This window comes from Podarcis melisellensis (assembly GCF_964234715.1).
Source record: "Podarcis melisellensis genome assembly, chromosome: 2".
In the NCBI taxonomy this organism is placed as follows: domain Eukaryota; kingdom Metazoa; phylum Chordata; class Lepidosauria; order Squamata; family Lacertidae; genus Podarcis; species Podarcis melisellensis.
In genome coordinates, this window is record NC_138529.1 from 109,999,286 (window position 1) to 110,026,950 (window position 27,665).

The 27,665-nt window shown below is 45.8% G+C and overlaps 3 protein-coding genes across 4 annotated transcripts; 2 read left to right on the forward strand and 1 right to left on the reverse strand.

Moving 5' to 3' along the window:
- Positions 1-1,073: 1,073 nt before the first annotated feature.
- LOC309364972 (uncharacterized protein) lies at positions 1,074-6,167 on the forward strand. The gene is made up of 5 exons (XM_081903034.1): positions 1,074-1,339; positions 2,313-2,805; positions 4,217-4,321; positions 4,576-4,650; positions 5,529-6,167. Exons 2-5 carry the CDS (start codon positions 2,313-2,315, stop codon positions 6,014-6,016), a joined length of 1,161 nt encoding a protein of 386 aa, XP_081759160.1. The 5' UTR covers positions 1,074-1,339; the 3' UTR covers positions 6,017-6,167.
- An 8,402-nt stretch (positions 6,168-14,569) lies between these two features.
- Positions 14,570-17,697, forward strand: LOC309365138 (E3 ubiquitin-protein ligase TRIM11-like). The gene is made up of 2 exons (XM_081903321.1): positions 14,570-14,758; positions 16,843-17,697. The coding sequence occupies exons 1-2, from the start codon at positions 14,683-14,685 to the stop codon at positions 17,478-17,480; spliced, it is 714 nt and encodes a 237-aa protein (XP_081759447.1). The 5' UTR covers positions 14,570-14,682; the 3' UTR covers positions 17,481-17,697.
- A 2,122-nt stretch (positions 17,698-19,819) lies between these two features.
- On the reverse strand, positions 19,820-27,509 carry LOC309365227 (galectin-1-like). 2 transcript variants are annotated; one of them, XM_081903458.1, is made up of 4 exons: positions 27,396-27,509; positions 23,019-23,098; positions 21,599-21,770; positions 19,820-20,036 (listed from the first exon to the last, which is right to left on the reverse strand). In XM_081903458.1, exons 1-4 carry the CDS (start codon positions 27,402-27,404, stop codon positions 19,890-19,892), a joined length of 408 nt encoding a protein of 135 aa, XP_081759584.1. In that variant the 5' UTR covers positions 27,405-27,509; the 3' UTR covers positions 19,820-19,889. The 2 variants fall into 2 exon arrangements, with proteins under 2 accessions (XP_081759584.1, XP_081759585.1); XM_081903459.1 differs by lacking the exon at positions 27,396-27,509 and adding an exon at positions 24,543-24,561.
- Positions 27,510-27,665: the final 156 nt, after the last annotated feature.

Here is a 27,665-nt window from a genome sequence, read left to right on the forward strand (position 1 = left end):
CAGGGGTGTCGTGAGGATGAAATCGGGAGAAGGAAAACCCTGTACACCAACTTGAGCTCACAGCTGTCAACATTTCCCTTTTTTAAAGGGAAATTCCCTTATTCTGAATAGGATTCCTCGCAAGAAAAGGGAAAAGTTGACAGCTATGCTTGAGCTCCTTGGAAGATGTAAAGTGGTAAATGTAAAAGGACCCCTGACCGTTAGGTTCAGGTGGACAACTCTGGGGTTGCGGCGCTCATCTCACATTACTGGCCGAGGGAGCCGGCGTACAGCTTCTGAGTCATGTGGCCAGCATGACTAAGCCACTTCTGGCAAACCAGAGCAGCGCACGGAAATGCCGTTTACCTTCCCGCCAGAGCGGTACCTATTTATCTACTTGCACTTTGATGCACTTTCGAACTGCTAGGTTGGCAGGAGCAGGGACCGAGCAACGGGAGCTTACCCCGTTGTGGGGATTTGAACCGCCGACCTTCTGATCAGCAAGTCCTAGGCTCAGTGGTTTAGACCACAATGCCACCCGCGTCCTGTAAAGTGGTATATAAATGTAATAAATAAACAAGTCAAATAAGGCATTTAAGCCATATGCCAAAGTTAGATTGTTCCACGAAAAGGGCAACCCATGAAATTAAAAAAAGAAACTTGCGCTTCTTTTGACATGCACTGGCCAAGATCAGCTATACAGTGGTCCGTTCTTAACCTGAAACTGTTCTTAACCTGAAGCAACACTTTAGCTAATGGGGCCTCCTGCTGCTGCCACTGTGCAATTTCTGTTCTCATCCTGAAGCAAAGTTCTTAACCCGAGGTACTATTTCTGGGTTAGTGGAGTCTGTAACCTGAAGCGTATGTAAGCTGAAACGTATGTACCCCGAGGTACCACTGTACTACGAAAGGCTGCCTGCGGCCAAAGAATGAGGCAACCACAAAATCGGGATCCCCCGAGTCATCTAGTCCAACCTAAAAAGGAGGCGCGTGGCTGAAGGAGCTCTGCTGCCCCCCGGCGCCCAAACCCGGAGTAGCAGGCTTTCAGTAACGACACGCGCACACAGCCCAGTGCACCTCCCAGGAAGGAGCAATCCGAAAGCAAAGCTCCACGGATCCACCCACTTCCGCTGACTTTCCGCAGCGGACGGAGAAAGCCGTGGGAATCCGCGGTGTCCCCCCCCCGCCCCCGCGCCTCGTTCCAGGATTGGACGAGGGGGCTTCCTGGAACGTTCCTGAGCCGCGCCAGGCCCAATCAGAGGAGCCGCTCCGCGCCACCGCCCCCTGCGACTCCAGCTGCCTTTTGTTTTGGGCTCAGCTTTGCAGGAGCAGCTCTTCCTCGTTGCTGCTTCCCTCCAAGGTGAAAAATCCGTCGGTGCTTTTTGGGGGGGGGCGGGGAGGCAGGCGGCGGGTGCCCCCTCTGCGCTGAATCGGGAGGCATTTTAGGGTGGGGTGGGGCAGATGCAGGGCCGGATTGAGGTTTGATGAGGCCCTAACCAGCCTTTCTCGACCTGTGGGGCCCCCAGATGTTGTTGGACTACAATTCCCATCACCCCTAGCTAGCAAGGCCGGAGCTCAGGGATGATGGGAGTTGTAGTCCAACAACATCTGGGGACCCACAGGTGGAGAACCGCTGCAAGGTAATGGGCCCTTTATATGTCCAGCTGTCCTTTGTCAGCAACAAATTGTCGCTGTTTTGTGCGTGTTGTGTGTTGCTGGGGTGATGTCTAATAGTTGCTTAGTTATTTTACATATTTCTCTTATGGCTGTTGTCCAGAACTAGATTAGCTTTTTTGTTTTTTGTTTTTTAAAATTATATTTTATTGATTTTCCATACATTCATGCCACATTACAATTCCTATTAAATTTCCCGTTTTTGACTTCCTTCGGCCTCTCTGCCAATCATCCCAATTCTAACTTCTTTAATTACACATTTCCAAATTTTCCTATTGCCTTTATATCTACCCCCCCACTTCTATTTTGCCTTTTTACAACATTTCTTATGTTATTACAGAGCTTCTTTAAATGCCACTAGCGTTATTCCATTATCACTTATACATTCCCAGTATTCAACTAATTTCCCCCAGTCCTCGATGAACTTTTGATCTCGTCGATATCTGATCTTCCCAGTCAATTCATCAAGTTCTGCGTAGTCCATCAGCTTCGTTCTCCGCTCCTCCAACGTTGGTATTTGTTCTTGTTTCCATTTCTGGATTAGCTTTTTTGAGGTCTCTTTAGTTTGGTTAGCTTTCAAGGCTCTGTCGGTTGTAGCTTATGCATTCTCTGCATGCATTTCGAAACTCTCTTTATTTTCCTCCCCGTCGTTTCCACAGATGACTGGCAACAGCAGCGGGGGTACCAGCAACGGCCGCAAGGGCCGTGGCGTTTCGTGGCGGCTCCAGGAAACATTGAATCTCCTGGACATCTGGGGAGAGCAGAAAATCCAGGACCAGCTCCGCAACAGCCACCAGAACATCGACTTTTTCGAATACATTGCCCAGAAGATGGCCACGCGGGGCCATCGCCGGACCGCCCTGGAGTGCCGCTCAAAGACCAAAGTGATGAGGCTGGAATACAAGCGTGTGATTGATCACAACTCCAAGGCGGGGAGCAGCAAGGTGACTTGCCCTTTCTACGAACAGCTGCACCGCATCCTCCAGGGCAACGCGAGCATGAAACCCAGCCGGGTGGGCCGAACCCTGAGCTTCCACCTGGTGCCGCAACCGGAAGCAGCGCAGGAACAGCCGCAGCCGGCAGCGGAAGAAATCATCCCACCGGACGTCCATGTGGTTAATGTCGGAGAATACCTCAAGCAAGAGGACTCTGGTAGGTTTCCACAGCCACAGCTGCCCCGAGTCCTGCTTACACTATTCGGTCATTTTAATACAGTGGTACCTCGGGTTACATACGCTTCAGGTTACAGACTCTGCTAACCCAGAAATAGTGCTTCAGGTTAAGAACTTTGCTTCAGGATAAGAACAGAAATCGTGCTCCGGTGGCGCGGCGGCAGCAGGAGGCCCCATTAGCTAAAGTGGTGCTTCAGGTTAAGAACAGTTTCAGGTTAAGAACGGACCTCCAGAACGAATTAAGTACTTAACCCGAGGTACCACTGTATTTCTCCACACCGCTATTTAGCGATGCCTGCTGAACAGGATCATTTCTAAGGGGGGGGGGGAGTTTGATTGGCAGTATGCATTGCGGCTTCCTGTTTCCTTTCTCGAGAAAATTGCCGCAGTTATAGTTTTGCTCTGTAGCGTACAGTGGTCCCTTGGTTCTCAGACTTAATCCGTTCCGGAAGTTGGTTCCAAAACCAAAGCGTTCCAAAACCAGGGTGCTCTTTCCCATAGAAAGTCATGCAAAATGGATTAATCCGTTCCAGACTTTTCAAAACAACCCCTAAAACAGCAAGTTAACATGAATTTTACTATCTAACAAGGCAACTGGTCTATAAAATGAAAGCAATAAACAATGTACTGCAGCCACACAATCAATCAATCAGTAGCAGAACTGGGTTCCACACAGTCACAGAAACAAAACAAAAAGAGCTGCAAAAAAAAAAATGCAAAATTAGCAAAGACAGACAGACCTCAGCATGGCACTCAAAATGGAAGTGTAACACTCAAAATGGAGCACATTCAGCTTCTGAAAAAAGTCCGCAAACAAACACTTCCGGGTTTGCAGTGTTTGGGTTCCAAGTTGTTTGAGTACTAAGGCATTTGAGTACCAAGGTACCGCTGTGCATAAATAAATGCTATTGTCTATGTTATCTTTTTCAGTCCTTGGTGGGACTGAAATGAAATTTGGGGAGTCAATGTTTTTTTACCCATTTCACTAGGCCAGCCTTCCCCAATCTAGTTTCCCCCAGATGTTTGGGGCTACAGCCAGTAGTCTAAACATCGGGGGAGGCACCAGTTTGGGGAAGGCTGACCTGGGCTATTGGTCATTTTTACCTGGTGATATCCTATTATTTTAGCACCTGCCATGAATTATTGTTAAGGGTAGAGCGTTCAGGGGTTGGCACGAAAGAGAAAAAATGGAGCCACTTTTTTTTTTTAAAAAAGCATTTCTTTATTATTTTCTTAAGTTGCGTTACAAACATAACCAGTCGTCTGAAATATTTGTATAAGAAGTAAAGCACCACCCATGTCTTGGGAACATGTCTCTGTGTCTATTTCCTTTAGCTGTTTTAACTTTGACTACTGGTGGGTATTTTTCCTCTGCTTGCTTTGTTCTCCAGATGACACAGGAATGGTGACTGGGAATGGTACTGAGGAAGACACGGCAGAGGCTGGGGAGAACGACATGGCAGCGATGAAGGAGGAAGACAGCAATGAAGGCAGTGGTAAGAGTTGGCCTCTGTGTGTTTGGTGGGTGTGTTGCTTTGCCCTGTGGGTGCTGGAGAAATTGCGGTGAAAATGTTCTGCGTGGTAACTCTGCTATGAATCTTTTTGTTGTTTCATTTGCAACACCCTTAATCCTTTTGTGCAACAATTTTTTAAATAAAAAACAAACAAACCGTGCATTTCTGTTGTGCAAACCCAGCTCTGCTAACCTCCTTTATTTCTGCTTTGTTTTTCTCCCTGCATTTTGCCACAGGAAGGGACCTGGATTATCAGAGACCCCAAGTTAACCAAATAAGCCCCTCGCATCAGGATGCCCTCGTCAACACAGGTACGCGTTGTCCAAATACAACTCTAGGTTTTGTCTTGTCTGCAACATAAATTTACATTCAAGAATAGTCACGGCTGCTGTTTTTACTGTTCTTGCAACTGGTGTACAGTCATACCTAGGTTTTCGAACAGCTTAGTTCTCAAACGCCGCAAACCTGGAAGTGACTGTTCCGGTTTGTGAACTACTTTTGAAAGCCAAATGTCCGAAGGGGCTTCCGTGGCTTCTGATTGGCTGTAGGAGCTTCCTGCAGCCAATCAGAAGCCGCGCTTTGGTTTCCGAACATTTTGGAAGTCAGACGGACTTCCGGAACGGATTCTGTTTGACTTCCAAGGTATGACTGTAGCTGTTGCTTTCTTTTCTTACTATGGTAATGATTACTAAGTTTTTTCGAACTCTGTAGTTTGAGTCTGTTAGTCGCCTGGAGACTATTTTCACATTAGATGATTAATAAATAGATGATAATAATATCGGTTCAGCCATTTGAGACAGATGGAAGAATTCATTGTGATCTGTACTCAGTTGAAGAAGTTCCAGCAGATCTGGATTCTTGAGTACAGTTACATACTGTTCTGAACCTTAAACTGTTCTTAACCTGAGGTACCACTTTAGCTAATGGGGCCTCCTGCTCCCGCCATGCAATTTCTGTTCTCATCCTGAAGCAAAGTTCTTAACCTGAGGTACTATTTCTGGGTTAGCGGAGTCTGTAACCTGAAGTGTATGTAACCTGAAGCGTATGTAACCCGAGGTACTACTGTACCTGTGTGGGCGTGCATCTTTTGACAAACGATTGCTTCATTTGTTGTTGTTGTTATTATAAAATTTTAAATAAAAGTAAATAAGTAAAATAAAGTTATCATTTGTATTTCCCCCGCCCTCAGAACCCCCCGTGGCCCACCCGCCACCCGCCCCATCTCCCCTGGCTGACTTTGCCATACTGCGGCCCAAGAAGAGGAAAGGGGCCGAGACCCTCTTCCAGGAGTTGCTGCAGCAGTCGAGAGAGGAGCAGGAGGAGCTTCTCCTGGAGATGGGCCGCGACAGAGAGGTGGCGCTCAGTCTCCTGAAAACCCTGAGGCAGGATGCGGCCGGGTGCCAGGAGGAGCGGAGGCAGATTATGGAGACGATGCGCGCCCACAACGAGATTCTGAAGGGACTGGCCGCCAACCTCAGCAGCCTCACCGACGCTTTTGCCAGCCACCCGCAGGCCAGGACACCTCGCCCCGGCGTGCCCAACAGCGCCAACGCCCAGAGGGGCCACGCCAGGCCGAATGACGAGAACTGCAGCCCACGGAGCCCCCTCCGTCGGTTGCACGCCAACAACCTGTCCTCATTGCTGTTCCCCACCAACAACACGCACCACATGGCCTAGCCTGGGAGAGACCAAAGAAATGGCCGCCGCGAATGGCAGCCACAGAAACTTGTTTTTTTTTTTACCAAGAGATGTTTTCCAGTAAGTTTTTGAAAACAGGTTGTTGCGAAAGAACGGGTAGCTTGAAATAAACGTGTTGCTGAAAAAGGAACTCTGGATCACCTGTTTCTCTGCAGGCCCATTCGTCCAACTGCTTACAGCACAAAGGTGCCTTTCAAAGGGTGTCAAACCGCCCTGGTCCATTGGGAAAGGCAGGAGGAAATCATCCTTTAGTTGGGAGCTCTTAGTTGTCTAGCTAGTGCTTCCCGTGCATGCTGAAACAACAACAACAACAACAACAATTTATTTATACCCCACCTATCTGGCTGGGCTTCCAACAAAATATTAAAATACAGTGGTACCTCAGGTTGAGTACTTAATTCGTTCTGGAGGTCCGCTCTTAACCTGAAATTGTTCTTAACCTGAAGCACCACTTTAGCTAATGGGGCCTCCTGCTGCCGCTGCGCTGCCGGAGCACAATTTCTGTTCTCATCCTGAAGCAAAGTTCTTAACCTGAAGCACTATTTCTGGGTTAGTGGAGTCTAAACTGAAGCGTATGTGACCTGAAGCGTATGTAACCCGAGGTACCACTGTACCGCAATGCATCAAACAAAAGCTTCCCTAAACAGGGCTGCCTTCGGATGTCTTCTAAAAGTCTGGTAGATTTTCTCTTTGAGGGCGTTCCACAGGGCGGGTGCCACTACCGAGAAGGCCCTCTGCCTGGTTCCCTGTAACTTGGCTTCTCGCAGTGAGGGAACCGCCAGAAGGCCCTCGGCGCTGGACCTCAGTGTCCGGGTAGAACAATGGGGGTGGAGACGCTCCTTCAGGTATACTGGGCCGAGGCCGTTTAGGGCTTTAAAAGTCAGCACAGACACTTTGAATTGTGCTCGGAAACGTACTGGGAGCCAATGTAGGTCTTTCAAGACCGGTGTTATGTGGTTTTGGCAGCCACTCCCAGTCACCAGTCTAGCTGCCCCATTTGTCTAGCCCCTGGCTTAATTATTATTATTTATTGAATTTATATACCAAGGAATTCAAGGTGCAGTTTCCTCCTCCCCGTTTCCTCCTCGCAACAATCCTGTGAGGTAGGTTAGAGTAAAAGATAGTGGCAGCTTCAAACACATATGAAAACATAATAGAACGTCATACATTAAAATCTTCCCGATACAGGGCTGCCTTCAGATGTCTTCTAAAGGTTGTGTATACAGTGGTACCTCGGGTTAAGAACTTAATTTGTTGCAGAGGTCCGTTCTTAACCTGAAACTGTTCTTAACCTGAGGTATCACTTTAGCTAATGAGACCTCCTGCTGCCGCCGCATGATTTCTGTTCTCATCCTGAAGCAAAGTTCTTAACCCGAGGTACTATTTCTGGGTTAGCAGCATCTGTAACCTGATGCGTCTGTAACCCAAGGTACCACTGTATCTTTATCTGAGGGGAGGGCGTTCCACAGGAGGGTGCCACTATTATTATTTTATTTATTATTATTGGTGGAATTTATATACTGCCCTATACCCGGAGGTCTCAGGGCGGTTCACAAAACAAAATCAAAATATAAAACCATCAAATACCCAATCAAAATAAAAACAACAGCCCAATAACCTCACCCCACCCCCATTTTAAAAGGTCAATCAACTGAACCAAAGGCCTGGTTAAAATGGAGTGTTTGCCTGGCGCCTATTGGTGTATAGTGAAAGCGCCAGGCGGACTTCCCTGGGGAGAGCATTCCACAGACGGGGAGCCACTGCAGAGAAGGCCCTGTTCTCGTGTTGCCACCTTCTGGACCTCTCAAGGAAGCGGCAAATGAAGAAGGGCCTCAGAAGATGATCTCAGGGTCTGGGTAGGTTCATATGAGAAGAGGCAATCCCTGAGGTATTGCGGTCCTTAATTAGAGTGTTACGTCTTCCCTCTTGTTTTCTCAAACTGTTTCTGGGGTGGTTTACCAAGCCCTCTCTCCAGGGAACTGGGAATGGTGGTTCGTGGAATAGGGATCTCCTGGCAACACTTTTTAACACATTTCCCAGGATTCTTGGGGGAAGCCATGCCTGTTTTAAAATGGTGGGACACTTCTCTAAACGTAGAGAGTCTTCTGCATCTGTGGTTGCTGTTTTGTATCATTTGTTCCTTTGGAAATAAACAGTTAAAGAGCAACTGCAGCAGAAGAGATATGGAGTTTCCACCCTGCGATGTCTGTTTCTCGTAATCACCAGCTTTCTTTTTCTCCTAAGTTTCAGTTTCCTGGGCTGACCCTTTGAACCACTTGGTAAAAACAGTTATGGGGGTTAATGATGGTAATTTTATTATTTGTACTCTGGGTTACCCCGGCCAAACTCTCTGGCTTCCAGCATATAAACAAACATAATTAAGCATTAAAAACCTCCCTTCAGAAAACAACCATCATGTTATCATGGAAACCAAATAGAGCTGGTGAGACAATTTCACTCTTGCACAAAAACATACAGTGGTACCTCAGGTTAAGTACTTAATTCGTTCTGGAGGTCCGTTCTTAACCTGAAACTGTTATTAACCTGAAGCACCACTTTCGCTAATGGGGCCTCCTGCTGCTGCCACGCCACCGGAACACGATTTCTGTTCTCATCCTGAAGCAAAGTTCTTAACCTGAAGCACTATTTCTGGGTTAGCGGAGTCTGTAACCTGAAGCATATGTAACCTGAGGTACCACTGTATGCCCAATTTTCCAGGTGTCTGCTATGAGCTCTAGCTGGATAATTCACCGACACAGCTTTTTCCACCCTCAACGTTTATACTTGCAAGCAGCCTGGAAGCTTCAGAGATCTTTGACTGACCACTTCATAAAAAAATATATTTATTTACAAAATTTCTACGTCACCTTTCTGTGATTCTATGAGAGTGGATAGGGAAGGGGTTGTACCATTGCAGTGTGGCCTGGGGCTGGTCCTGGGATCACTAAGGTGATTTGAGGGTATGGATGAGGAGCAGGAGAAGTTTGGTTTCTTTTGCATCTCAAGCTGAGCCTATCCGATTCACACTTTCTGAAACAGCACAAAAACTGAAAGGCAGCCATCCTTTGAAACCCGCGCTTTGCCAGATTTTGCAATGCAGCTGACCCTTTGTGCGTGCAAAAGTGCATGCAGTGATGTAAAGTGTGCATACAAATGCGTATAATGGATGGGAAAAACATACACCTATGCGTTACATTAGGCAAAATTGCTTTGCAAAAATGTATCTATTTGGAGAAGGGGACATTAAAATGGGAATTAACTTTCATGAGTCCTTTAAGAATAAAGACACCAGAAACAAATGTGGAGAATGGAGCTTGAGATTGGAAAAATGAGAAACTGAAAAAGAAATTGAGACATTTGCCCACCTGTACTTGATGGACCTTTGTACCCGGGTTTTAAACATGCAGCTGGAAAGTCCCAAGTTTACAACTGAGATTGGAAATGCCAGGCTGAAGGCCATAAAACCTTTAGTTGGCCTTACGGTAAATCATATAAACCTGAAAGTGGCAACAAGAGAAGTGCCCTTGAAAAATGGGCTGTATCCCTCTAGATTGGAGCCCAATCCATATTATACTTTAAAATAGCACCATATCCCTCTAAAGAGTCATGGCTTCCACCCATAAAGTCCTGGGAACCGGAGTTCGTTTTGGTTTCTGAGAATAGTTAGATGAAACGAACCCTGTTCCCCTCACAGAGCTTCACAGAGCTTCCCATGGGAATGAGACCTAGAGATGTCCTAGCAATTCTCAGCCACCTGTATCAAACTACAGATCTTTTACGGGGTTCTAGCCATGACTGTTCTAAAGTCTAGATTGCTTTGAGTCTATAGTGCAGATGTGGCTTTTGTTCCTGTGCAAATCAATGGGCCTGAAGTCATGACACATGATGTCCCATTGAACAGACTACAACTGGGCAGACTGGGGCATTTTTTCTGCCTCCAAGCCCCCCTGGAAAGGGGTGCCTTGCTGGCTGGCTGCAGAGAGCAGAGGAGAAGGAGTTTGTATTTGATATCCCGCTTTATCACTACCTGAAGTGGACTCGTAATCTCAAAGCGGCTCACAATCTCCTTTCCCTTCCTCCCCCACAACAAACACTTTGTGAGGTGAGTGGGGCTGAGAGACTTCAGAGAGGTGTGAGTGGCCCAAGGTCACCCAGCAGCTGCATGTGGAGGAGCGGGGAAGCGAACCCGGTTCACCAGATTACGAGTCCACCGCTCTTAACCACTACACCACGCTGGCTCTCACTGGAGCTGAACTGCTTCTTGGATGAAGTGTCGATGTCACCTGTCGGCTTTCCTCATTGACTTTGTGGGCTCATGTGGTTGGACTAGAGGACCCTCGCCGCCCCTTCCAATGCTACAGTTCCTTTTTAAAAAAGATTATTATAAAACAATTTACACAGAACGTAAACAAAATGGAAAACAACATAAATAGACCATAAAAGGTAAAGGTAAAGGTAAAGGTAAAGGGACCCCTGACCATTAGGTCCAGTCGTGGCCGACTCTGGGGTTGCTGCGCTCATCTCGCTTTACTGGCCGAGGGAGCTGGTGTATAGCTTCCGGGTCATGTGGCCAGCATGACCAAGCCACTTCTGGCGAATCAGAGCAGCGCACGGAAACACCGTTTACCTTCCCGCCAGAGTGGTACCTATTTATCTACTTGCACTTTGACGTGCTTTCGAACTGCTAGGTTGGCAGGAGCAGGGACCGAGCAACGGGAGCTCACCCCGTCGTGGGGATCCGAACCGCCGACCTTCTGATCGGCAAGCCCTAGGCTCTGTGGTTTAACCCACAGCACCACTCGTGTCCCTCCTGTGCATAAAGGAACCAACCCCTTTTTTGCATCTCCAGCAAATGTCAGAACTTTTCTTGTGCATCTTGGCCAGTTTGGCCGGGGTCAGATACTATTGGTACAGCATTTTCATTAGGTTTTCTCTCAAATTATAACATGCGGTGAACCTTATGTCTTCTCTCCACGCTGCATACAGTTCCATGAGGAGGCTTCTCTGCCCCTCAGGCGGCCGACCCTCTCACATCTTTCCAGGGTGCCGCCCTGAGGCCACTGCCTCGCCTCGCTTTTCCCCGATAGCTCATAAATACAGGCTTGTTTGAGCACTTACATCCGCTTACGTAAAATATAACCGTTTATGAGAGATGCAAAACTGATAAGCAAAGGTATCATTTTTGCAGAGCTTGGCCTTGCCAAAAAGTCCGCTGAGTAAACAGTTAGGATTGCATCGGATGGAGTAGTATCAAGGGCAGGCTATAAAACCACCTGAGGAGAGAGGCGGCGAGAAACATTGATGTGAAGTCTCTGCCTGGAGGCTGCTGTCAACTTCAGAGACACGGAAACTTGAAGACTGGAGAGGTCCGATTAGCCAGCAGGTCTGTTTATTCCGCTGTTTCATATCCTATTGTGGATGGAAGTGTGGTCTGAGTTTTCCCCGGCAGCCTCATCTTGCGGCTTTGCTTGATATCCTGAGTCTGCCTTGGCTTTTGTAAATTCCCTTGTATGTGTGCGCGATAACTGCAAATGTGCATTTTGCGGCGCTGCCTCCGGTTGTCTTGAGTTATCCTCCGCCTCAAAGCAAAAAGGTTTCACAGACGGAGGACTTCTGGGTCTGGGATCAAGGTAAGGAGGAAGGAGCAAGATGCAAAGCTATTTATTTATTAGTTCGTTTGTTTATCGTGTGCCTACTTGCTTACACTCTGCACCTTCAAAAAGTTCCTGTTTTGTTTTTTTACCCCCCAATCATTTAATTTAAAAAATAATTTATATACCTCCTTAAGTATTACAGTTTCTAAGCAGCATACAAAGCACAGATACAGCAATAAGAAATAGCACCATATAAACGGAAAACCTTGAGAATATTAAAACTTTGCAGAATAGAAAAGCAGGATAAAAGCACAGTGGAATTTAGAACATTTATAAAAACATTTATATTTGCTGAGACTGGTAATTCTTTTAAAAAATAAAAAAGCAGTTTTGGGATTTATGCTGGAAAGCAGTAGTTTTTATAGTTTTTTGTCTGTCCCCCCAAAAACCAGTGATTCTCAGACTTCTTCCTCATTCCCATAGACTACTTGAAAATTGCTGGTGGTCTTAGCAGACCACTGGATTATTTTAATTATTTTGCCTGTTGTAGCTATTGTAATCATAGCTGTCAACCTTCCCCTTTTTTTGCGGGAAATTCCCTTATTCCAGTGCCATTTCCCGCTGCTATCCCAGATTGTTCGATATCCTGTAGACTGTCCCCGAGACAGGTGAGGCTGCTGATCCCTTATTTTCGAGGCTGCTGATCCCTTATTTTCAAATCTGAACGTTGACAGCTATTATTGTAATTTGCACTGTGCTAGGTCTTTCAATGTATTTTTACAGCTTCTTTCATTTCTTACATTGCATTTTGCTTCATCACCGTTTGCATTCCGTAGGAAAAAAAAATGTAAAACAAAAATGCGAGGCAAGAAATAAAATAAGCAATCGAACGTGCAGTTAATAATCAAGATGAACACTTAATGTAGAGATGCCATGGACCACCAGAATGAAGTTCACATATCACAGTTTAGGAAACCCTGTACTAACCTATTAGGAATAGAAGAGCAGCTGTATATTATGGAATGGCAGTTCGGGGGGGGGGCAAAATGAAGTTCTGATTGTGTTTACCTTCCCGCCGGAGCGGTACCTATTTATGTACTTGCACTTTGACGTGCTTTCGAACTGCTAGGTGGGCAGGAGCAGGGACCGAGCAACGGGACCTCACCCCGTCACAGGGATTCAAACCGCCAACCTTCTGATCGGCAAGTCCTAGGCTCTGTGGTTTAACCCACAGCGCCACCCCTGCGTCCCTTAATGGTTACCTACTCTAGTTTAAAGATCATCCCATTATGGAGTTTCCTTGGGGTGCCTCCAGGCAGGAGTCTGCTGTGAGATTGGTGCCTCTCATGTTTGCAGGACTTTCGCAGTACCCACCCCCTTTAATACGTATTTGCCCTTTCCAAGGAAAATCCCATAGAATCTGTTGCTAGCACTCTGCTTGCAATACTCTACCAGCATGTTTGTATTACAGTGGTACCTCGCGTTACAGACGCTTCAGGTTACAGATTCCACTAACCCAGAAATAGTAGCTCGGGTTAAGAACTTTGCTTCAAGATGAGAACAGAAATTGTGTGGTAGCGGCGCAGCAGCAGCGGGAGGCCCCATTAGCTAAAGTGGTGCTTCAGGTTAAGAACGGACCTCCAGAACGAATTAAGTTCTTAACCCGAGGTACCACTGTATTAAGCTCTCTTCTGGAAGTGCCCGTACTGTTTCACTTTGACTTTCAGTTCAGTAAAAGGAATGCTGTTGTAGGTGTAGCTGCTGCAAACCTGTTTCGGTTATCGCTTCTGAGCACATCTGAAGTTAGCCACAGACTGAAGGAACCTATCGACACAGCTGGTTGGTGAAAGTACCCCATCTTATCTCCCTAACCCAGGGGTAGGCAACCCAGGGAAGTTTTTAATATGTAAAGCTGTACTGTTTTTAACACTGATTGGGAGCCGCCCAGAGTGGCTGGGGAAACTCAGCCAGATGAGGTATAAATAATAAATTATTATTATTATTATTATTACTAATCGCCCTCTCAATCCGGCCCACAGACGGTCTGGAAATCAGCATATTTTTACATGAGTAGAATGTGTCCTTTTTTCTCAAATGCATCTCTGGGTTATTTGTGGGGCCTGCCTGGTGTTTTTACATGAGTAGAATGTGTGCTTTTATTTAAAATGCACCTCTGGGTTATTTGTGGGGCATAGGAATTTGTTCATTTTTATTTTTATTTTCAAAATCTAGTCCGGCCCCCCACAAGGTCTGAGGGACAGTGGACTGGCCCCCTGCTGAAAAGGTTTACTGACCCCCTACCCTAAACCGTGGAATCCAGCACCCATAGACACCCCGCCACACTGCGTTTCAGGTCACAGTGTGCAGAGCAGCGCAGCAACTGACGCCGACAAATGGGGATCTGCAACAAAATGTTGCAGTGCAGCAACAACAGCACCTCATGGAAGTGCTTCTTTTCAGGAACAACAACAGCTAGGCTTTGACAGGAGTCCGATACTGCTTTGCGGGCTCACGAAGGAATGGGGGAGCTCACACGACACGGCTGTGGTATACGACATTGCATTAAGTTGCAGAACAACCACTGCAGCGTAAAAACTAGTAAACATCACCCACATGCTGAAACAGCAATAGAATAATGCAAAGGAACTCTCACTGTCCCCTACAAATGCACACAAATGGGAGATACTGGTGAGAAGAGTTTTAACCATACTACAGATGTCAAAGAGAAAAACAACTACCAGACTTTTAGAAGACATCTGAAGGCAGCCCTGTTTAGGAAAGCTTTTAATATTTAATACACCATTGTATTTTAATATTTTGTTGGAAGCCACCCAGAGTGGCTGGGGAAACCCAGCCAGATGGGTGGGGTATAAATAATATATTATTATTATTATCCATTGCCTTCAGATTAAACGTTTTGCCTTGCAGGATTCACACCACAGTCATGAGAAGGACTGACCTCTGAGTGAACGTTTTATTCTTGCCAAAGTCACCCCTCTGCACTGCCGAAGCCACCCATTTTTGCACTGTTGTGCCAGCAACACCAAACCCATGGCAAGGTTGTGCCTGCATGAAAAGTTCAAGGAGAACATGCCTCTACGAATCCTTTCACAAACATGGAAGAAAGGTAGATCTCCGCGACTGAAACATAAGGGAGCTTTTGGCTCTTTAAATGTATGAGATGGAGGTCAAGTAGGGGGCCTTTGCGTTAAATCGCACCTGCTCCCCATGAAAAACATGATTTCAGTGTAATCCTACGTCAAAACAAGCATTTCTTAACATAGGATTGCAGCTTGCTATATGTTAGAGCACCTAGGTAAATCTAATAATCGGTTGCCAGTCCAGTTCTTGGTGAATTTAAGGTGCTCTTGCTGGTGGTGTTTAAAGCTCTAAATGGCGCCAGGCAGCCATTTAAATTTCATTGCGTTGAAATCCCATACTTTTGTAAGCTCGAGGTGGCTTACGTTGCTCATATTTAATACTGTATACTGTGTATAGTTTTACTGTGTATACTGTGTTAGTTTTATGATGTTAGCCGCCCAGCTGGGGACGGCGGGGTACAAATAAATTATATTATTATTATTATTATTATTATTATTATTATTATTATTATTTCCCGCAACACCTCTGTGAGGTAAGTTAGGCTGACCAGAAGCCGGTGGAAAGCGAGTTTTGTGAGTCCCTCTCTGGTTAAGTTTATGCTTCTACTGGCACCATACAACATACCTCCACATGTGGTGGGAGTGCCCCAAAATCCAACTATTCTGGACAACAGCCACACAAGAAATATGTAAAAAGGAAGTATTAGACATCACCCCAGAATTGGCCCTACTAAACATCTTCCAAGACAACAATGCCCATTTACACCACAAAGAACTTATAACCTACCTACTTTCAGGAGCCAGAAACACCATAACCAGACACTGGAGAGACCTGTCAGGAGTAAGCATGGACCAATGGTACCAAATAGTATGGGAAACAGCCCTACTAGAAAAATTAACTAATAAACTGAAACTGACACGGGGACAAACAGAAGAAGACACCTTCACCCCGGTATGGCTCCCCTTTATCACATACACAGCCCAACAAGACAACGACAATAATCCACCAACAGCCTACAAATCAATATGGCTAACCTGATCCAAAACACCCACCCACCTCACTCACACACGAAAACAAAGGTCACCACAGCCAACCACAAACAAACAACCACACCCTGGGCCAACCCCAACCTCTCACCACCAAAGGAACAAGTGAACAGCACAAGCGACGCTGACACCAAACCCTACATACATTAAGCATAATAGAAACATCGCCACCCGACCCCACCCCCACCCCCACCCATCTTCCCCCCCTCCACCCCTTTTTTTCCTCCCCCTAATGTCTCAACAAATGAATCAGATTTGTAAAAATGGTACATGGAAAAAATAGGAGAGACATTTGTGATAGGAATTTTATGGTCTTAGATATATGGCAACGTTCATAACCACACGTACATAGATCAGCACAGGAAAGCCAACCTGGAACCACTTTGATTCCTAAACTGAGCAAATGTTTCTCTGCATGGTCAAAATGGAAACGCCTCCCCATTGTCTCTTCCTTCACAAATCCTGTCTTAATCTTGTGTTTGAATAAGGGTGTGAGCCTTGTCATTACAAGACTGCCCAGGCTCCCCAAGAAATCCAATCAAGTAACCTGCCAGACAGGAAATAAACAAAGCGACAGGAGAAAACAACACGCAAATGTTCTGTTTTAGACTGCCTTATCTGAGGGGTGGTCTTAGGTTACACCCCTTCTGTGATGAATGCATAATGTTTCTGGGGGTGGTCTTGATCTACAGGGTGGCAATTTCAATAGTCTTTATAAGGCCTTGCGTGCCATTGTTCTGAGTTCCTCTTCATTTCCTGCGTGTGAGGGGAGCACCCTGTTGCAACAGATTAATAAAGATCAAGCTTACTAGCTGCTTTGCTTCTCAATATTCTCTGGTTGGCCTCTGTTATTTTCTCCTACCAATAGGGAACCTATGTAAGGACTCTATATGGGCTCTTGGATACCCCATAAGGGAAAAGGGCATATTTTTATTTACAACAGATGGCGACCACGCACGAAGGGACTTTTGGTTACCCATACTTCCGTAAAACAAGAAAATATTTAATAAAAAATAAATAAATCCAACCATCCTTCTTTCCTTATTTTTCCTCTTCTCCGCAGTGAAGGTGACTCTGGATCCCAGCACAGCTCATGCAAACCTCATCCTCTCCCAAGACCTGAAGACAGTAAGATGGGGATGCAGGACGCAGGACCTGCCTGACAACCCTTCGCGATTCGACTGGGAGCCCTTTGTACTGGGCCAAGAGAGGTTCGCTTCGGGAAGACACTGGTGGGAGGTGGAAGTAGAAGAGGCGACGCCGCAGGCCCTGTGGACTTCCCGAGAACCGTCCGTCAGGAGGAAAGGAGAGTCTCGTCCAATTGAAAGGCAATGGGAGTTGAAAGAAAACATGGAGATCTGGGCAGTGGGAGCTGCCAGAGAGTCTGTCGTGAGGAAAGGAAAGGTCAGTTTCAATCCCAACGGGGGAATCTGGGCTCTGGGCAAGGCCCTGCCAGACTCACTGAGGACGCCATTGTCTCCTTATCGGCTCACGGCGTTTACATCCTCCGAGAGGACCCTCTTGAGCTTGAGATACGAGCCCAGGAAGATCCGGGTGTACCTGGACTATGAAGGAGGTCGTGTGGATTTCTTTGACGCCGATACGGATGACTTGATATTCAGTTTCCCTGCAGCCTCGTTCTCCGGGGAGAGGATCTGTCCCTTTTTCGGGGTGTATTGGGGAGTCAGGCTGAGCTGCTGAAATCTCAAATTCCCCAGCAAAACCCAATGGCCGAGTGGCAAATTCAGGAACTGCGAATGCTCTGTGACCAGCCGCACATCAGGCATAAAAGGGAAATGGATTTTTGACCGATGCAGATGTCAAGAGCAAGACAGCTTTCCTCCATCACTCCTCTTCCTTGATTTGCTTAAAACCTAAGTTCTGGTGGACTCAAAACCTTTTATGATTTTACTGTCTGGTTTTACATTGCCGTAAACCACAGACATATTTATGATACAGCAGTACAGTGGTACCTCCTGTTAAGTACTTAATTCGTTCTGGAGGTCCGTTCTTAACCTGAAACTGTTCTTAACCTGAAACACCACTTTAGCTAATGGGGCCTCCCTCTGCCGCCGCCAGAGCACAATTTCTGTTCTCAACCTGAACCAAAGTTCTTAACCTGAAGCACTATTTCTAGGTTAGCGGAGTCTGTAACCTGAAGCGTATGTAACCCGGAGGTACCACTGTATATAAATATTTATATAAATAGCTAAATAAAACCTTGCTCACCAATTTGTGACATTTGGGTTGGCCATAATGTTAAACTAGTTACAGGTAGGTTGGTCTGCCATAGTCGAAACAAAATTAAAAAAATTTAAACAAAGACAGCTGTAAGGAGACAGTTACCATATTATGGTGAAGGAAAAATCTGAACTCATTTCTTTCAAGTACAGCCATACCTTGGTTTTCAAACAGCTTAATTCTCAAATGTTTTGGCTCCAAAACGCCGCAAACCCAGAAGTGAGTGTTCCAGTTTTTGAACATTCTTTTCGAAGCCAAACGTCCAACGGGGCTTCCGATTGGCTGCAGGAGTTTCCTGCAGCCAATCAGAAGTCACGCTTTGCTTTCTGAATGTTTTGGAAGTTGAATGGACTTTCGGAACAGATTCCATTCGATTTCCAAGGTACAACTGTACTGCATTCATTGTATTACACTGGGTATTCATGTAATCTCACTGTATACAAGTTGTACAAGTGACAGTAAAGTATTTCAATTTCAATTATTTTAAGGCACCAAGGGACCGGATTGCTGTCACCAAGAAGCTCAAATACATAAGGCCAAGGCGGCATTTGTACTTTTCACACATACTGCAAGATCATGGGAGCTGTAGTTTACGCTCAGAGAGATACAAAGCTTAGCATCCTTAAAACTAGAGTTCCCAGCATTTTGGGGGAGGGTCCTTTAAGCATATGGTGTGTGTACACAGCCAGAGAGTTGTGCCACACCTTGAAAGAGCTCAGTGCTTTTGCTTCACAACTTCACTGGCAGAATTATTGCATTTCTATACATTCTATTAAATGCTTATTTACTGAAGTCACCTGAAATGATAACCTGTCAGGAGGTAAGAGAAGAGAAAGCCACAACTTTTGGCTCCTGCTCTCCTTGAACAGCTTCCATCCCAGCTGGTCATTAAAAGAAATTGTAACTAAAAACTGGTCTGAGTTTGCTTACTTCCTCCTCCCAATCCATTTTCCTTTTGTGTTGTCTTTTTAAGATTCTAAACCCAAGAACTGGGACTGTTTCATTTTTGTTGATCTGGGAGCAGCAGGGTAAAAACACTAAATTAAGTTCAATGAAACATGGGTTCTAGATAAATCTCATTGAAGATAATGAAATCATGCATGCATTCGCACCTTAGCCAAGGAGAAAACCTGGAATTCAAATCAGGAACAATCTAACTTTAATCCAAGTTTGCATTTGTCGTTGGCTGGTATCTGTTTGCCTCCCAGAATGGAGTGGTATTTGTATGTCAATAGGAATCCAATGAGAAGCAATGACAAACCTAGACAACATCTTAAAAAGCAGAGACATCACCTTGCCAACAAAGGTCCATATAGTTAAAGCTATGGTTTTCCCAGTAGTGATATATGGAAGTGAGAGCTGGACCATAAAGAAGACTGATCGCTGAAGAATTGATGCTTTTGAATTATGGTGCTGGAGGAGACTCTTGAGAGTCCCATGGACTGCAAGAAGATCAAACCTCTCCATTCTGAAGGAAATCAGCCCTGAGTGCTCACTGGAAGGACAGATCCTGAAGCCGAGGCTCCAATACTTTGGCCACCTCATGAAAAGAGAAGACTCCCTGGAAAGGACCCCGATGTTGGGAAAGATGGAGGGCACAAGGAGAAGGGAACAACAGAGGATGAGATGGTTGGATAGTGTTCTCAAAGCTACCAGCATGCATGAGTTTGACCAAACTGCGGGAGGCAGTGGAAGACAGGAGTGCCTGGCATGCTCTGGTCCATGGGGTCACAAAGAGTCGGACACAACTAAATGACTAAACAACAACAAGGCATCCCCAAGAAAATGGCAAGGCAGATAAGGTCAAGCAACACATTTTATTTTCTGTTTTTCCTTCTATAGACATACAAAATAAGATACGGCTGAACTTCAGTCAAACTTGACACTTTTGATCGCAATGTCTCCCTCCACCGAGAATATTTTTGCAGAACTCGCCCCAAGCCGATTAGGGAACTTGACTTCCTGGTCTCCGTTGATCTTCACAGTCACTGCCTCATAATCAAAGGACAAACAGATCTAGGAAGAAGAGGAGTCAAGGAGTTAGGGTCATGGGTTGATCCTTGGAAAGAGGCAATTAGATGCTTCCAAGAGATTTATGGCCCAAACAGGAGTGGATTAATGGAGGGAGGGAGGGAAATAAACTACTATCACCCTTGCAATTGCACCTCCTGCCCAATTTTGTTTGGGGGTTCTGTTAGGACAGTTCAACCTGAAACCATGACCCTCATCATTTGGCTGTAGAAATTAAGGTTGGGGAGAGAAATTCAGAGTTGTAGCCAATGCCAGTTCTACTTAGGGTAGGCTCCCTGAATTAATAGGCATGGAAAAATTGAGCTCATTCATTTCAATGAGTCTACTGTAAACAGGACATGGATGCAACCCTCTGTTTTAACATTTTAATGAAAATAAACCAGCTAATTGATGCTTTTCACACAAAACACATCTATCCTTTCTCTCCCTCTAGCGGTGCAGCAATAAAATTGCTAGAACGTTTGAAAAGCTAAGCAGGGTCTGGTATGGTTTCAAATTGGATGGGAAACCATGTGTTGAGATGCCTGCATTGCAGGGGGTGTCTGGAGGCAGTTGGAGGATGGATGGCGGCTAACAGATTGAGGTTGAATCCTGACAAGACAGAAGTACTGTTTTGGGGGGACAGGAGGCAGGCAGGTGTGGAGGATTCCCTGGTCCTGAATGGGGTAACTGTGCCCCTGAAGGACCAGGTGCGCAGCCTGGGAGTCATTCTGGACTCACAGCTGTCCATGGAGGCGCAGGTCAATTCTGTGTCCAGGGCAGCTGTCTACCAGCTTCATCTGGTACGCAGGCTGAGACCCTATCTGCCCATGGACTGTCTCACCATGCTCTGGTTATCTCTTGCTTGGACTATTGCAATGGGCTCTATGTGGGGCTACCTTTTAAGGTGACCCGGAAACAACTACAACTAATCCAGAATGTGGCAGCTAGACTGGTGACTGGGAGTGGCTGCTGAGCACCAGTCTTGAAAGACCTTCATTGGCTCCCAGTACGTTTCTGAGCACAATTCAAAGTGTTGGTGCTGACCTTTAAAGCTCTAAATGGCCTCGGCCCAGTATACCTGAAGGAGCATCACCCCCATCATAGCCCAGGGGAAAGAGGAACTTTATCACATGCAGAAGTCCTGGGTTCAATTTTTCAGCATCTTCAGGTAGCCTCTCCCTGAAACCCAGGTGTTATGTATTGAAGTTCTCACCCTGGCCACCAGGGGTATCGTGTATATAGTTTTCATTCAGGTCCACGTGTTAATTTAGGCGGGAAACCCTGGGTGGTGGTTGTTAGAATGTTGACAGTCGGCTGCCTATAAAAGCAGGCCGGCTGAGCTGTTTGCAGTTCAGTTCAGTTCCAGTTTACTTATAAAGAACTACCTGGAGAAATCTCTGTCATCTGCTATGTCCACTCACTACTTAATACCAGGAGAGTCAATGCCAGGCGGACCAAGGATCCAACTTATTTTGAAGTTCCCAGTGCCCAAGGAGGTCCCCAATCGAGGAATTACCACTGCCTCTCCTTGAAGTTCTGGCGGTGCTGGGGCTATTCCTGCTCACCTTGGTGTCTTCTCCCTGCTGGAAGGGGAACAGCGACTCCCGCAGCTCCGAGTCCCACTGCCCATTCGTCTTTGAGTTGCACACAATGGTGTTGACGTCTCCGTGACTATCAAAGCGAGGATTGAAGTGGAGGATCGTGTCTGAATCATCGTGGCACAAGTTGAGGGCAAAGCTGGAAAGAGGGCAGGACCACATGAGACAAGCACTCACAAGGTGGATTAGCAGGAGCTGGCGGAGACAAAGTCTAACGGTTCTATTGTTATGGTGATATCGGAAGTAGGATACTGTTGCTGATTGACAAGAACCTAGCCTGGGTTTGTGACTTGGCTAAAGTCCTGTTTGGCAGTGGTGTAGCGTGGGGGCAGTTACCCGGGGCGCAAATTTCAACACCTGGTGCTGCCTCAATACAGTTGTGTGCTTCTGTCGCTGGGCTCCGTTGAAAACAACTTCTTCATGTGAACCAGGAAGCGACCTCTGCAGACAAAGGAAGTCAACTCTTATCTCTGCAGATGTGATCTCCCGGGTGATGCGGATGCCGTTAAGCAGCGTACTACATCCATTTACCTCCCTCTCACCCCCTCCATGTGGCCCCGGGCACTGCCAACCCACGCTAAGCCAGTGCTGAAGGTATTTGACTGCATCTTTCAAGTCCTTTAACAGACTGGTGGTGGTGATCATGGAACCGTTTAACTTGCTTGTACTAAGAGGAGTCAGATAATGATTAATGGGAAGATATGTAACCTCCCCCCAAAACATCTATGCTCTGCCTCCACAGTCAGAACAAACGCTCAATAAAGAGCAGGCATTGTATAAGCTCCACGTAAGCTTTGAAAAGCAGGATGGACAGTTCATCTGGAGGAGCCCATAAAAGCACACAAAATAGCATCTATTCTTAAGGAAAGTTAAGCTAAGCATCCTTTAGTAATGGCTGGTCAGATTACTAATTAAAAATATATGGTTTTACTGTATCTTTTACCTTATCATTCCAATGTATTGGTTGCTCCAACAGCATGGCTCTCATAAATCATGATTGAGTTCCTATACCAATAATTTAGGCACTTTCACCACTTTGTAACCAACCTAGGTTTTACTGCCTGTGCAACTTTTCTGAAGCACATGAATCTGACCTTTGGAGAGTTTGTAAGTAAACCATTTATAACATACCAAACATGTGGTGTTTTCTTATGCAGTGGGAAGAGAGACACTTTGGAAAGAATTTTTTTACGGGGACATTTTGGAGGGGCATATTTTAAATATAGCCTGTATTTCCACGCTCTGCTTTGCTGCATATTTTGTGACTTTAAATCTCTGCTGTAGTTCCTTCACCAAAGAGTACTTAGAGCTTGGCATTCATGAATTCTCCTTTCTATTTTTCCCCCCACCAACAAAAATAGACCAGCCGACCTTCAACAAAACAAACCTTTTGGCCTCTGGTGGCACTTTCCCCTTCACTTTGATGCATTCACCAGGCTTGACTGACAAGTGAGAAAAAACCATTTGCTGGAGGAAAAGCAGAAACAAAGAGCATTAGAATGCACACAGGTAACATCTTATCACTGTCATTCCTATCTGGAAAGGGGAACCATTTCCACTCCAGTTTCTCTTGGAAGAAACTCCCTGCAAATATTTGCAGTTCCCAGAAATGGCCCAGCTGCACCCTAATCAATGAAGTATTGTTTCCTTTTCCCCACTCCCCACTGGCCTGGCCTCTCTATTATTGAACACACAAACCCTTAAACATGCCCACAGTTCATTGGGTTCCAGAATTATCCACCTATTCCGAATGAAGGAGACATGTAACAAGCTTCTTTCTGTCAGCAAGTGGGGACAGTGGCCATTATTTCCATTGATGGAGGGGACATGTCCATATCATGTTCTGGTCCATAGCTGTCAACTTTTCCCTTTTCATGAGAGGAATCCTATTCGGAATAAGGGAATTTCCCTTTAAAAAAGGGAAACGTTGACAGCTATGTTCTGCTTCTGGTCTTTCAGATGTGGTGGGCATTATGCTATGCTGCACTGCTATGTGACGGGACGCGGGTGGCACTGTGGGTAAAACATCAGTGCCTAGGACTTGCTGATCGTAAGGTCGGCGGTTCGAATCCCCACGGTGGGGTGAGCTCCCGTCGTTCGGTCCCAGCTCCTGCCCACCTAGCAGTTCGAAAGCACCCCTAAGTGCAAATAGATAAATAGGTACCGCTTTATAGCGGGAAGGTAAACGGTGTTTCCGTGTGCGGCACTGGTGCTGGCTCACCAGTTGCATCTTCGTCACGCTGGCCACGTGACCTGGAAGTGTCTTCGGACGGCGCCCGCTCCCGGCCTCTTGAGCAAGATGAATGCGCAACCCTAGAATTGGTCACGACTGGCCCGTACGGGCAGGGGTACCTTTACCTTTTTATGTTGCACTGCCACCGCCATCTTGTATTGCGCCACAATTCCACAGGCACCATTTTGCATTACCCCAATCCCACCACAACAGCCATGTTATGACTGGTGCCCACCCCCAAAAAAAGGTTAGGAACACCCCCACCCTTTCCCAGGAAACCTGGGAACTGTAATGCATGGAAGGGGAAGGGAGAAGGAACCAGCGATCCAACAGGAGAAGTAGGTCACATCTGTATTATACATTTAAAACACTCGTACCACTTTAAAACAGCTTTGTTCCCAAAGATTCCTGGGAACTGTAGAGGGTGCCGAGAGTTGTTAAAATCCTAAACCACAGTTCCCAATATTCTTTAGGGGAAACCAAGTACCGTATATGAGTGATTTAAATCTATGGTCTGGACACGATCACAGACAAAGTGTTACACAGCTGTTATTGCTGGTTTCCAGGTGAATGCTCCCACATGCAGAGCAGGGACACAGGGCAAGAAATTATAAGCCTTCCCCGTTTCCCAGCGATTCTAGGAATCTAGCTGAAAGAGGCATTTTCGGAACAGCTCACCTGTTGCCTCCAGCTCTTGCTGGACTCCAGCTTCCATCAGACCCCAGCAAAATGGTCAATGGCCAGAGAGGATGGAGTGGGAGCCCCCAACAGCTGGAGGGCAATATGCTGGTTGCAGGTGTAGTTCAGGTCAGACAAGGGAGTCACACAAAGAGTTCATTACTTCAGAACAAAATTATGATGTGGGGCGAGGCACTGTGATAGGAATTTTGAGGTCTTAGATATATGGTAATGTTCATAAATGTACCAACCTAGCACGTACATAGATCAGCACAGGAAGACCAACCTGGAACCATTTTGATTCCTAAACTGAGCAAATGTTTTCTCTACAAGGTCAAAGTCGGAAACCTCTCCATTGTCTCTTTCCTCACAAATCCTGTCTTAAGGGCACATTTAAGATATGAATAGGGTGTGAGCCTGTGACCTGGCCCAGGAACTAAGTATTTATCATTACAAAAAACTGGCCAGGCTCCCGAGGCAATCCAATCAAGTAGCCTGCCAGATGGAAGATAAACAACAACAGGAGAAAAACAACATTCAAAATTCTGTTTTAGACCGCCTTTTTTGTGATGTAGGTGTGATGTATCTGAGGGGTGGTCTTAGGTTACACCCCTTCTGTGATGTATGTATGATGTTTCTGGGGTGGTCTTGATCTACAGGGTGGCAATTTCAAAAGTCTTTATAAGGCCTTGCATGCCATTGTTCTGGGTTCCTCCTCCTCTCCTGCGGGTGAGGGGAGCACCCTGTTGCAACAGATCGATGAAGATCAAGCTTACTAGCTGCTTTGCTTCTCAACATTCTCTGGTTGGCCTCTGTTATTTTCTCCTACCAAGAGGGAACCTACGTAAGGACTCTATATGGGCTCTTGGAGACCCCATAAGGGAAAAAGGGCAGATTTTTGTTTACAACAGCACAGAAAACCATTAGTGCTTTACAAATGTGTACAGGGGAGAAAATTTGGCTATTTCAATTCCGTTTCACAAGAAGCCAGCTGCAGGTTCTCTCCATGTAGTTAATGAGTAAATGAGCAAGACTAGTTGTTTGAGTTTCTCTGACCCAATCCAACAGGAATGGTTTTTTTGGTTAAGAAAATCAAAGACATCTTTTTTCAGGAATGTCCGTTATCATGAGGCAAGCTAAGCGTTTGCCTTTCCGTTTTGCTCACAAGGCCTCTGCCCTCCTCAAGGCCAAACCAGACAATGGCTGGCATCCTCCTACCCACAAGTCTCCCACAAAGTATCATGGCTTGCAGAGCAAGAGAGAACATTTACAACCCCTAATAAGCCCAGTGGAATCATCAGAGAAAACTTTCGGGCAGAGACTCAGGGCCGCACTCTGTGGAATATGCCGGAAGGCCCCAAACACAGCAGAGTTGCTTTGCTACAGTTTGAAGTGAATTTAAGTAATAGGCATTATCTAAACAGGAAAACAATAAGAAAATGAAGCCCAGAGAGCTTTAAGCAATTTAATATCTAGCTGCACCGCCGAGTAATTTCTAAAGGCATGCCTGGTCACATGCACAGCACAATAATTAAATTAGTTTATTACCAGCCGTTATATCAACAAATAGCTACTCTGAAGGCATGAGTAACTGCCGTAGCCTTAACTCCTTCTGTTCATAATCAACTCATGGTTAAACATAACTGTAGAGTTGGAAGGGACCATGAATGTCATCTAGACCAGTGTTTTTCAACCTTTTTTGGGCAAAGGCACACTTGTTTCATGAAAAAAATCACGAGGCACACCACCATTAGAAAATGTTTTACAATTTAACTCTGCCTATATTGACCATATATAAAGTAATTTTCTTGAATAGGAATCAAATAAACACAAAGAAAGTATTTTATAATTACTTTATTATGAAATAGTAAGTAAACAGAAATATGAAAAATTATAAAATATTTTATTTTTAAATCTTTCGAATTTTTCAATTTTTCCCACGGCACACCAGGCAACATCTTGCGGCACACTAGTGTGCCGCGGAACAGTGGTTGAAAAACACTGATCTAGACCAACCCCTGCAATGCAATAATTTTTCACCCACCGATGATCCCAAGATTAAGAGTCTCATGCTCTACCGAGCAAAAACAGGAATGACCGTGAAAGATACATTTTGTTGCCCCAAGCAAATTACGCACAGCCGGCCACCTTTAACAATTTACAGGAACCTTTCCTTATTCTAGCAGTAAGGAAATACGGGAAGTTAGATACCGCAAATTTGCTACCCTTTCACAAGGCCCAGCATCAACTGCCTGAGGCTGGAATGTCACCCGGCCTAAACGGTAGGGCCAGGGCAGTTCTTTGAGCCTTAAGTACCATGCAATACTAGCTTTCATTCAGAAGGCACTCCTGCAGCTATGAGCAGTTCATCCACCTTGACCCATGCGACAACGAACTAGGAAACTACTACCACTGTCTGCAATTCTAATTCCACGTACACCCAGAAGTACACAGAAGCACAATAGGATTTGCAACCTCGTAGACCCAGACAGAACTGGATTGCTAGTTCCTTTTGCATTCTGTCCAGCTACGGAGCTTTTGGGGAGAACGGTTTTAAGGAGGTTTTTCTAGAGCAACATTCAAGAATCCTTAGATATGGGCATGCCACTATGAGCCGCAGAAACCTATTATTGACTCAGAACCAGCAACCTCTGTTCCCTTACTCATTAAGGCTGCAATCTCTCAGCTCCACTTAGAACTAAGCCTCCATCAATTCTACCGGGCTGACTTCCAAATATACTTAAGAAGATTAAACAGTAAGCTAAAATGCTTACCAGCTGACCCTATCTAATATTAAAGAACAAACTAAACTCCTCTCATACTCTCATAGTCCACTCCCTCTGGACAACTTACAGTCTCCATTGTGAAGGTTTGATGACTCAGCTTCTCACAAACACCAAAGCAAGCAAGTCTTCCTTCTTCTGCCTGAGCTTTAAATAGTGGCCAAGAGGAGGTGTGGCCTTCTTCCTGCCAATCAGGAACTAGCCTGTAAGGATCAATCAATCAGTGAGGAAGAGACTGGCCAATGGAAATTGGAGTCTCTCCAATCATTAACCAAATTGCTAAGTGATGTGACTTGTGTCTCCCTCGGTCCATCTGATGTCCTTTGCATTCCTGACTCCA

Excerpts from the sequence above, each read along its gene's own strand:
- LOC309364972 (XM_081903034.1), top strand. The coding sequence starts at position 2,313 with ATGACTGGCAACAGCAGCGGGGGTACCAGCAACGGCCGCAAGGGCCGT. Across the intron at positions 4,322-4,575 it reads AGACAGCAATGAAGGCAGTG|GAAGGGACCTGGATTATCAG; the intron begins GTAAGAGTTGGC and ends ATTTTGCCACAG. Across the intron at positions 4,651-5,528 it reads GGATGCCCTCGTCAACACAG|AACCCCCCGTGGCCCACCCG; the intron begins GTACGCGTTGTC and ends CCCCGCCCTCAG.
- LOC309365138 (XM_081903321.1), top strand. The coding sequence starts at position 14,683 with ATGGCAAGGTTGTGCCTGCATGAAAAGTTCAAGGAGAACATGCCTCTA. Across the intron at positions 14,759-16,842 it reads TTCACAAACATGGAAGAAAG|TGAAGGTGACTCTGGATCCC; the intron begins GTAGATCTCCGC and ends TCTTCTCCGCAG.
- LOC309365227 (XM_081903458.1), bottom strand. Across the intron at positions 21,771-23,018 it reads GTGCCACCAGAGGCCAAAAG|CTTTGCCCTCAACTTGTGCC; the intron begins GTTTGTTTTGTT and ends CCCTCTTTCCAG. Across the intron at positions 20,037-21,598 it reads AGCAGGGAGAAGACACCAAG|ATCTGTTTGTCCTTTGATTA; the intron begins GTGAGCAGGAAT and ends TCTTCTTCCTAG.